At 40.5% G+C, this 11,539-nt stretch overlaps 1 protein-coding gene across 3 annotated transcripts; it reads right to left on the reverse strand.

The window, feature by feature from the left end:
- Positions 1-5,809: 5,809 nt before the first annotated feature.
- LOC116024960 lies at positions 5,810-10,670 on the reverse strand. Of its 3 annotated transcripts, none has more exons than XM_031266007.1 (5): positions 10,319-10,670; positions 9,645-9,716; positions 6,944-8,241; positions 6,270-6,403; positions 5,810-6,198 (listed from the first exon to the last, which is right to left on the reverse strand). In XM_031266007.1, exon 3 carries the CDS (start codon positions 8,231-8,233, stop codon positions 7,322-7,324), a length of 912 nt encoding a protein of 303 aa, XP_031121867.1. In that variant the 5' UTR covers positions 8,234-8,241; positions 9,645-9,716; positions 10,319-10,670; the 3' UTR covers positions 5,810-6,198; positions 6,270-6,403; positions 6,944-7,321. The 3 variants fall into 3 exon arrangements, with proteins under 3 accessions (XP_031121867.1, XP_031121875.1, XP_031121881.1); XM_031266015.1 differs by having other exon boundaries at positions 6,827-8,241; XM_031266021.1 differs by lacking the exon at positions 9,645-9,716.
- Positions 10,671-11,539: the final 869 nt, after the last annotated feature.

Raw genomic sequence — 11,539 nt, forward strand, 5'->3', positions numbered from 1 at the left:
AATAATAAGAAATTAATAAAGAAAAAAAAGCAAAGGAGAAAAAAGTTGATTTAACCAATGAATAGTAAACAAGAACGGTAAAATGAGACATAGGGAGTATATGCTTAATATCATCATTAGAAGTATTAATTAAAAAATTGAAAAGTCAAAATAGAATATGAATATATAAATTAATGAGGAAAAAGCATATAATAAAGCATATTGAAAAAAATAAGATAATATTGAATGGTACGATTAGGATTGAATAATTCTGTATATCTCTCATACACAATTACACAGGAGAAATATAAATACAATACGTAGAAGTATAGTAAAGCTAGAAGTAGTCTAGACTAAGAGTCCTAACACTCCCCCTCAAGCACAAGGAGGAGCGACCTGAAGCTTGTCACGTAAGAAAGCAAAACGAGGCGCAGCTAACAGTTTGGTAAAGATATCAGCTAGTTGATCCTTTGTGGAGATAAAATGAACCTGAAGCTCCCCGGAAGACACCTTGTCACGAACAAAGTGATAGTCAATCTCAATATGCTTCGTACGAGCATGAAACACAGGATTGGCACACATATAAGTGGCCCCAAGATTATCACACCACAATCGTGGAGAAGACGGAGGAACACCAATTCACGTAGCAAAGAAACCACCCAGGTGACTTCAACACAAACATCTGCAATAGCCTTGTACTCCGCCTCAGTTGAGGAACGAGCAACAGTACGCTGCTTCCTACACACCCAAGAGATGAGATTCGAGCCCAAGAACACCGCAAAACCACTTGTGGATTTCCTGTCTTCCGGGCAACCAGCCCAATCTGAGTCACTATAAGCATGAATATCAGTATGAGAAGACTTACACAAACGTAAATCATAGTGCGTAGTCCCCTTAACATAACGAAGAACCCTCTTCAGCTGAGCCCAATGCGCAACCGTAGGAGCATGCATCTGCTGACATAACAGATTCACTGCAAAGGAAAGATCAGGACGAGTCACAGTGAGATACTGTAAAGCCCCAGCCAAACTCCTGTATCGAGTAGGATTAGCATACAACTCAGGACAATCACCCGAAGAGCGGGAGACAGGAATAGGAGTCGCCAAAGGCTTACAGTCAGACATTCCTGCACGCTTAAGAATATCAAGCATATATCGCTTCTGAGAAAGCAACAGACCATCACCAGCACTGACTGTCTCAATACCAAGAAAGAATCCTGGGCTCCCTAAATCACGAATCTTAAAAGCCGTAGACAACTTAGAAATAAGTGTAGACACCAAGTCAGAATCACTCCCCATAACCAAGATGTCATACACATAAACCAACAAATAAACATGCAACTCCTCCTGAGTAAAGATAAACAGAGAAACATCCGTCTTGGATTCCCGAAAACCAATAGACAATAAGAAAGCATGCAAACGAGTAAACCACGCACGCGGTGCCTGCTTAAGACCATATAAAGACCGCTGCAACAAACACACATGACCAGGAAATTCCGAGTCAGCATACCCAGGAGGCTAACTCATATAAACAGTTTCAGCTAACGCACCATTCAGGAAGGCGTTATGCACATCAAGCTGACGCACAACCCAAGCAGAACTCAAAGCAAGAGACAACAACAAACGTACCGTAGTAGGCTTAACTACAGGACTGAACGTATCAAAAAAGTCCTGCCCGGCAACCTGGTTAAAGCCTTTAGCAACAAGTCTCGCCTTGTGACGCTCCATCGAACCATCAGCCTTCCGCTTGGTGCGAAAAACCCACTTGCACCCTACAACATTCATACCCGTACGAAAGGGTACAAGACGCCACGTCTGATTCTGCAGCAAAGCATTGAACTCCGCATCCATTGCTTCTCTCCACTCCGAGAAGCGCACCGCCTGTGTATAACAAGTAGGCTCAATAGGACACACTTCTGCAGAAAGAGCCACTAATTCAGCCCCTTCAGACCGAACTCTGCTACGCGTCATAGGACCACCTTCCCGAACCACAGTAGTAGAGGTGGTCGATCTAGGCACCCGAGCACGAACCACAGGCCGAGCAACCACAGTAGTAGAGACAGGAGGAGAGGGCACCACCGAACCAACACGGAGAGATGGCACACGAGCAACACCTCAAGGTTGTGGCTCAGAACCTGCTACAGGCTGCAAAATAGGCTTAGCAGCAAAAGGAAAAACCTGCTCATCAAAACGGACATGCCGGCAGATAAAGACCTTATTAGTGTTCAAATCCATGCATCAATACCCCCGAAAGGACTCAGGATAACCAAGAAAGACACAAGGAGCGGAACGGAAACTCATTTTGTGACGGTTGTAAGGGCGTAGATGGGGGTAGCATAAACAACCGAACACGCGTAGAAAAGAATACGACGGAGGAGACCTATGGAGCATATAATGCGGACTTTTATCACCCAGAACTGAAGTAGGCATCCTATTAATGAGATACACTGCAGACTCAAACGCATAGTCCCAATAACGGGAAGGAACAGAAGCATGAGCAAGCAAAGTGAGACCGGTTTCAACTATATGCCTATGCTTACACTCTACACGCCCATTTTGTTCGTGAGTGTAAGCACAGGACTGCCTATGACGAATGCCAAGCTTAAGAAACTCATAATGTAGCTTCTTGTACTCAGCACCCAGATCAGACTGAATTGATTTAATGGAACAACCAAAAGAGCGTTCAACTAACGAATGAAACTGAGCAAAGGCAGTATATAAATCAGATTTCAAACGTAAAGGAAAGAACTAGGTAAATCGAGTAAAATCATCCACAAATATCACGAAATAACGATAACCATTAACCGAAGTAACAGGCGCAGGCCCCTAAATATCAGTATAGATTAAGTCTAAAACATGAGTACTAGAAGATTCAGTACTAGAAAGCGGGAAACGCGCAGATTTCCCAAGTTGACAAGCATTACACAGAGAATAAACGACTAGGCGAACTAACTAAACAAGACTCCAAAATACGACTCTAAACGCGATGGTGAGGATGTCCCAAGCGCCCATGCCATACAAAAGCCGACGCACGAGCTGAAAGAAAAGCAGACGAACTAGAAGAGGGCAACACCGGAAGAGTGTACAAACCACCCGAACTCTTACCCTGCAGAAGGACTACTTTGGTGCGGATATCCTTCACAACAAAATGCGTAGGGTAAAATTCAAAAAAGACATTGTTTTCAGAGGCAAATTTTTGAACAGAAAGCAAAGAAGCAGATAACCCAGGAACATGGAAAACACGAGACATATTAAACGAGCGAGAAGGAGTAGAAAACGATGCACAGCCAACACTAGATATAGGTAAGGCCTTACCATTACCGACACGCAACGTGTCATGACCAGTGTAGTCCTCGGAAGCAGTAAGAACATGCCCATCTGGAGTAGCATGATCAGTAGCCCCCGTGTCCGGGAACCAAGTCTGTGAACCCAACGAAACACTCGAGTCAGTCGCACCTTGATAGATCATGTGAGCCTGAGAACCATCGGAATATCTACGGTAGCACGAAACAGCAGTATGGCCAGTTAAATCACAAATTTGGCACCTTGGAGCACCAAAATTACCGCCACGCTGTCTCTGCTAACCTCCACGCCAAGAACCAGTACCCCTCGAACGAGCAGCATGACCGCCGCGCCACTGCTGCCCACCATGCGAACCAGCCGACGACTGGCCGAACTGCTGCAATCCAAAACTGGGCTGCCGACCATCGCCGTGCCATTGCTGCCCGCCACGCTGACCAGAGCGTCCAGAACCCCGGCGAGCCATGTGAGCAACAGACGATGCACCTCCAACCGCCGGTGACAGCTCCTCTGCATGAATAAATTCCTGAGAGCTAAGAAGATCAGCCAACCGCTCCAAACTAATCGGCACATCGTGAGAGGAGAGAGACGTCGTGAACGGCCTGAACTTCTGACGAAGGCCACGGAAAATATAGATATTTTGCTCATCAACTGACATCGGCCGACCGGCCAAAACGAGGTCCTCAAGCAACACCTTCACCCGGCCGAGGTAATCAGCAACTGAAGAATCCCCTTGCTGCAAAGTTTGAAGCTGGCCGAGAAGGTGAACCGCCCGGGCACGAGACGAAGAAGCCAACGAGAGCTCCATCGACTGCCAGGCAGCCATGGAGGTCGACAGTCCAAGCACCAGTGGCATGACCTCTTCCGTCAGGGAAGAAATCAACATGGACAGAAGCTGTTGATCTTGCTGCACCCATACACCGTAGGCAGGGTTGACAGGAGCAACGGCGGTAGACGTAGCTTCGCCGGCGGGAAGAGGCAGCGTAGGCGGTGGACAAGGATAGGAACCATCAATAAATCGCAGTAGATTCTGACCACGCAAAAACGGTAGGAGTTGAGCTCGCCAAAACAAAAAATTGCGATTGGTGAGCTTGATGCTCACATAATGATGAGCCGACGACAATGATTGCGGTAAGAAAGGTACAGGCGCATCCGAAACAGTCCGCTCGAAAGAGACACCGGCAGAGCTGTCATTGGCGGCCATTGAAAAAAAAAAAAACCTAGCGTTGATACCAGATTAGGATTGAATAATTCTGTATATGTCTCATACACAATTACACAAGAGAAATATAAATACAATACGTAGAAGTATATTACAGCTAGAAGTAGTCTAGACTAAGAGTCCTAACACAAACAAACAAAAATTAATGAAAACATTATTTAATGAGTTACTCAAACTCAAATGCAAATCAGCTGGTATAAGATCTTTATGTCTAGAGTGAGAAAACAAAAGGGGTAGCAATCCTGGCATTACAAGGATATAAGGAAAATCAATATTATCATAGTTTTCCACTCATAGAGTCATCAATTGGACACCGTTATTCAGCTTATATATATAATCTTCTTCTTGCTTTCATATTTAATCAGACTGCTACCTATGTTTGGGATTATCATACGTGGCATTCAATGTATAGATAATGTTGATTAGAGTGGATCAAAACACACACACACACACAAGAGAATGACTTGATTCAAGCAAAGAATAAAGAAATAAAGTGCGCACCAATAAAAACTCTGAACTTGGGAAGAAATAGTTTATTGTTTGCATGACTACACATAATTTAATCATTAGTAACATATAGATAGGAGAAAAGCAGAGAAATTCACCTTCTTACAGGTCTGTGAATATCAAGATACTTCTCAGCATCAACAACTGCTTCACTGAAATCACTTGTAACCTGAGATCCAACCCACTGAGTTCTCCTTTTCCATGCTTCAGTGGAGCAACTATTAGGAGCTTGACTTTCAATCCACTTATATAGACTTGGAAGTTCAATTCCAGCACCATCAAGTTGTTCCTGTTCAAATGGAGACAAGGAAGTTGAACCGCTAAAAGAATAGACAAATAACCACAAGTAATCCATCAAAATTAGATGTCACATTCGTTTAATGACAAAATTGTGGAATCACATGTTTTTGGGAACAAATTGGCCTTCCAAGCTTGTGCATCCATATAGATCAGACAAGAACCGCAAGAGTCATTGACTATCAAAGGGAGAATGAATTATTCACTTTTTAACCTTATTGTACCACCAAAATTCCACTATAAAAATAGCCATGCTACAATTATGCGTTATGCTTTGGCTTTCCACCTCTTTGTTAAAGTGGAATCTACGCAGAAGGCCACGCCAAAATTTAAATTCCATATATAATGATTAGTGAACTTTCCAATTGAATTCAAATCTTCGTTCCTTTTAATCAAAGGCCAGAAAAAGTATAGTATTTCTTTCTATTCTTTAGAGAACTTATAGGTCAAAAATGCGTACATCATTAATCATAACTCGCAAGGATACAGCATTATAATAAAAAGATGGAAGTTAAAAATACTTTTTTTATAAAAAATCATAAAATATAAAATATGAGGTTCTAAGCTCATTAGGGATGTATATTGCCCTTTCACAAGGTAAGTTTAGGCAGGTTTTCAGAAAGCTATTATGTCTGAAATTTTGCAGTAACTGTTAATAAAACAACTAAAATATGAGGTTCAATTATTTGCAGGTTTTTCTCTAGGCTAAACACAATCTTCATTACTAGTCTGCATTCCAACGAACTTGACACCTATACGGCAGTCCTCAATCCTCATAGTCGATGGGTTGGATCCAAGAACTATGTTTGACATCGCTGAGAGAATCAAACCCGTGGCAAATCTTGGTAAACAAGCGAGGAGCCAGTCACTCATGCACCTGCAAACTCTTCGCCCCTACAAGATAAGCTAAACAGTTACATAATTCTCCAAATCCAGTCTAGACTGAATAAAGCAACAAAGCCAACCTTGCTTCATATGTCGTGCACTAGAAGTGGATTTGCAGACCTCTTCTATTTGTAGGAACAAAAGATATAGCCATTACAAACAACTGAGTATCGTTTTATTGCCACTACCGACCTTATTGTTACAAATGCTATTCCTGCAAACAAATCAATGAGTTAATTGGTCTGTCATTAAAATAATTAAAATAAAAAGAAGAGCACGCTTAGCTAACAAATATATTATTTTGTATAGAAATGCAACATCAGAAGGGAGGGGGTGGGGTTGGATATTATTCTACAAAGTATTTTGTAACATTCAGCTGCTTTTTGGTTCTCAGAGATTCTGCCCATTGTGCAAACTATATGTTACAGGTCTCATGTATTACATTTTAAAGCCACATAGTTGTATCTTGATGGTTTTTGTTTGGTCAGGCCACTGCCCTAATTGTAGGTGGCACCTTTAAACCCGTACCATACTCAGACTAATCCAGTAATCCCCATTTGCACCGACCCGGCCCAATTAAGGAGTAAAGTGCTGGCCAGATTGGTTTTTTCATACAAGGGGGGTTCAAACTCCTAACCTTTCTTAAGGGACAAGAGTGCACAGCCACTCACGCCAACCAAGCTGTTTGTATCCTGATAGTTTAGACGGGAAGTAATCATATGTCAGCTTATGCACACTAGCTACATCATCTTACCAATCAAATTATCCAACCAGTGGAAGCTATCAGAATATGGCAAATTTGTGGAGTACACCATAAATGCTTGTAACAACATTCACATCATGCCTGCATGTAACACGTTCCCCATCCTCATGCATTTCATCTAAGATTCTAAGAGTGCAGTTAGCATTTCAGCTTTGCCCAGATGATAAAACCTGCCACTCCTCCAGTAAGAGTGTGCACAGATCAATACCTAAAAGACACCAGTCTAATCCACAACATGTAACTACAATTGAAGTTTCTCTTTCCAGTAGAAGAAAATTTTATCCTCGATCAACACAATTTGTAGAAGACTACCATGACTTGGAATCTAATTATCCAGTTGAATGAATTTGACTGTCCACCTGTGGAGCATCACATTTGCAGTTTACCATTAATTTCACGCATCACCAACTTAGAGTCATTGACCACAATACGGAAGCTTTCATGGACAAGGTAAGTACATAATTCATGTCTAGGCTCCGGCCTAAGTAATTTTAGTTCAACACAGGGATTTGTGATCTCTGAACAATTATACAATTCCTTAGCAGGTTGCACATGCTTCCACCAGAAGTCAGAAAGTGCAATCTCCAAGGCTTGCCAATATTCTTTATCTCGATGCAACCTAAACAAACTACTTCCTTTGGTAGTCCAGATATACAAGTCCATCCAATCTCGATCTAAGATCTCCATCAAACCTTGTGCCTGAGGAATGTAATAAATGGGAATTCTACTACAAGGCCAAGCCTTGGTCATATCACCTCCAAAGAATGGGCATTTGATTTCTAAAACACCTCGGGAAGGCAAACCATAAGCATAGGTGTCGATTACTCCATCAGGGGAAGCCGCAAGCCAGCCATCTTCTGGGTACATATTGTGATGGACCTGAAAACCATGCATGGATACAGGATTTCCAGTAATAAGCATATATCTCTCAAGAGCTTCCTCTTCCTTGATGTTGCTCCAACAGGTGGCTAAGTTGCCAGAGAATGGTTCAATTGCACCAATCTTCTCTAACCAAAGTTGAACCCTTCGGCGTGGCCAAAAACCAATAGCCTGACTGAAAGTACTTGCCATCAGTTTACCCTTTCTCAAATGTTGCCAATTCTTGAACCGATTCTGTAAACCATTTGATTGAAGAATTGGATGATAGTACTCCAAAGGACTAGCAGAATAGCTGCTATGTCTTTTACTGTGGCATGTGAGTGAAGAAGCGATCGTCTCCTTAAGATTGTTACAGCGCTTGCGAATCGAAAAACATGTAAAATGAAGACCAGCAAAACGCATACCCTTTGCTGTAAAAGTTATATCTTGCAAATTAGCGATGGAACAGGATAGTATCTACTAAAATAAAATTCAAATGCAGTAGAAATTGCAGAATAGAACAGAAACAATTAAACCCATTTGTTCAAATATTTAGAAATTAAGTTTCATATCTCCGAGAATGGATTACAATTTATGGGATGAGTTGCATACTTGCATTCCAACAGGGATGATTGGATAATTAATAAGCATGTGTCTAATATACTAGCAAAATGAAAAACAATGAAATCTCCAGAGTTTTTTTGGCTTCCTTATTCAGTTACACTAAAGCAGTCCTAGGATTTAAAATCTCCATAAACAATTTCCACCGGCACTAAATAAATACTTGAACTATTGAATGACCAAAGATAAATTCAATTACAGAAATTGAGACACTCCACAGATTGAGAAACAGTACAATTTAGGCAACATTGCCAAACAAAAAAAAAAAGGATCAATACATGTGTATTAGCAGAAGTTTGATACTAGGGTATCAATGTGGACAGGCCCACCCCACGGCTGGCTGAGATATTTGATGGCCAACCCGCAGGCTAAATTTCTCTAACCTTAACCTGCACATGCATGTTGGTGGGTCTAGCGGGCTGGGTTAAAATTTTAAAATTTTTATTTCATTTTATCAAAGCTAGTCCATTTAGCTTATTAAGAATGATATCAAATATTCCCAAAGTTGTGGATTTTGACAAAGAACCAGTAATTATATTGAAGAGCATAATTGGTTTAAGTGGTTTGGAGCACTATAGAATTCATAGGGAATACAGAAGCAACAGAGTTCAGAATTCAAAAGACAAAACACTTGCAAGAGTTAATAAAGTTGCAAAAATACCAAACACTTCCAAGACTTAATGTAAGCCAACAGAATTCAGAAAATTCATACGCATGCTTCTATACTCCATATGAATTCTATAGCCCCCAAACCACTCGAATCATTCATGCGGAGTATTAAAAACATATAGAATTCACACGGAGTACACAGAAAATTTCCAATATAGAATTTACAAATTGCATAATTTATATTTTGTAGAATTGTAGGCTTGTAGTTTTGTATTTAAAAATTAAAATAGTTATCTTTAATTCTTTACAGTACTTAACAAGTTCACAAATTAGACCCAGATCAGATTCTTCAATAATCCCATTAATCAAACAGTAAAACCAACCAAAACGCACACAATATACTTATAAACCAACCTGGGACACTTTTGCTTCCATTTTTTTTCACTTCTAAGCTAACATTAAAATATACGGCAAAACATGTTGTTTCATGTGCATACAGTCATACAATATATATATATAAATACATCATATTTGCAAATAATATAAATACATCATATATTCATATTAGTGAGTCTGTGAATGTGTTTACTGTTTAGTTGTATACCTGGTCACTTGGAGCAGCAGAGCAACTCAGTTCCTCACGGAGTCACGAAGCAGTGGGAGCAATAGCAGCAAACTGAGCGAAGCAGCAAGCAGCAGACATGAGTGGAAGCTCATTAGGGATTTTTAGGTTTAAGGGCCTAAGGCAATTTGGCCATACGAGGTTACGCACTTACTATTTATTTTTATTTTATTTTTTTCCTTGACGGGCCGGGTAAGTGGGTAAAGCACGAGTAACTCCGGCTTCAACCCGTTTAATCTTAAAATCTTAAAATAAATATAAAAGCTCAGTATTTTTTGCCCAAGACTTTTTCAGATGTTTTTTTTTATACTTTGTGCTTTAGTTGTTGTTCTTTGCAAATAGAAGGGTCTATTTTACCCCTACCGATGATCGGCTGTCCGAATTCTGATTGCTGAAGGACAACTATAACACTATTAAGTTGGGCCTACTTTGAATATTATATACATGGCTGCGTGACCCAGTGCCTACTTTGAATATTATATAAATGCCGTATTTGGCTATTTGTGTTTTATCTAACCGGCTGAAAACGCATCCTAAAGCCGAGAAAAATAAATAATCAACAAACTAAAATACAAGATGACACAAATATTACAACACATATTTCTGGAAAATATTACAAATGCTTTTCGAAATATTTTCGAAAAATAAACACATACCTGCTGGTACGACCGTGCGGCGATGCGACTGCGGCGCGACGCCGGCGCGGTCGGCGACGCGTCGGCAGTGGCGAACGGAGGATGGCTTAGGCGATGGAGGTTAGTCGAACGGCGGTGCTGGCTCGCAGATGGCGGTGGTGCTCCTCCGATCTCCGCTCGGCTCGTCGCCTCTGTTACTGATGGCGGTGGTGCTACTCCGATCTCCGCTCAGCGGTGACGACGGATCAAATAACGACGGCCGGTGGTGCTTCTTCCCTCGCAGACGGCGGTGATGGCCAACGGCGTTGTCTCTCTCCGCGTTTCTCCCTCTCTCTCTCTCCGCGTTTCTTTCTCTCTCGTGCGGCGCTCTCTCTCTGTTGTGCAGATGTAATAGAAATGAACTTAACCTAGGTTTAGTTAATTAGGATTTAGGAACACTATAATGGGCTATATGTTTGGGCCGGGTCTGGCCCATTTCGGCCAGACCTGGACTTTTAAAAAAAAATGTTTGGACATACTTTGTGTTGGGCTCAATTCTAATGTTCGTCATTCATTAATCTTACATATACATATACATCAACAAAATTTTGTATATGTAAAAAGTTATTCCTACTTAATAATTTTTTTTTAAATATTAATCTTTCGACTTGATTTTTTTTTTAAACAGGTTATTGATCACGTAATCTGCATCTCATTTGTTTGAGTCAATTCCGATAGCTGCGCTTCTCAACCTGTGAATTAAAAATTACAACTTTGAATATCTCTTTTAATGGTAAAAACTACTTTCTTTTCTTATAAAATTATTTATATTTATATTCATTTATGGTTATGTATTTATGTTGCATTTAGCGATTTAGGTGGAATTTAGTTTGTTCCTCAGCAAATATTGAGCGAGTGATACTACTCATTTGTTTACTAATTTGAACCCCCTACAACGAACAGCAACAAAGACAGTTAATTGTGGAAGTTCATATATGAATTTCAATAATGCTATGATATTTGATAGAAATGAAATGCACAAGTCCGAAGTTGACATATAATGTACAGAAGTTACTTCATCATTATCTCTATTATAAAAAAGCCATAAGAAGAGCATTAAATGCTGTTTTGGCAAAGTTCCCGCCCAAGCGAAAACGGTGTCGTTTTGGATTTAAAATAAATATTCTGAGCAGCTTTAAAAAATTTGGCTCTAGAAGTATTAAAGCCACAAAATTAATTACAAGTAGATATTTAGGATAGTAG

Source organism: Ipomoea triloba, chromosome 1 (genome assembly GCF_003576645.1).
Source record: "Ipomoea triloba cultivar NCNSP0323 chromosome 1, ASM357664v1".
NCBI classification, from domain to species: Eukaryota; Viridiplantae; Streptophyta; class Magnoliopsida; order Solanales; family Convolvulaceae; genus Ipomoea; species Ipomoea triloba.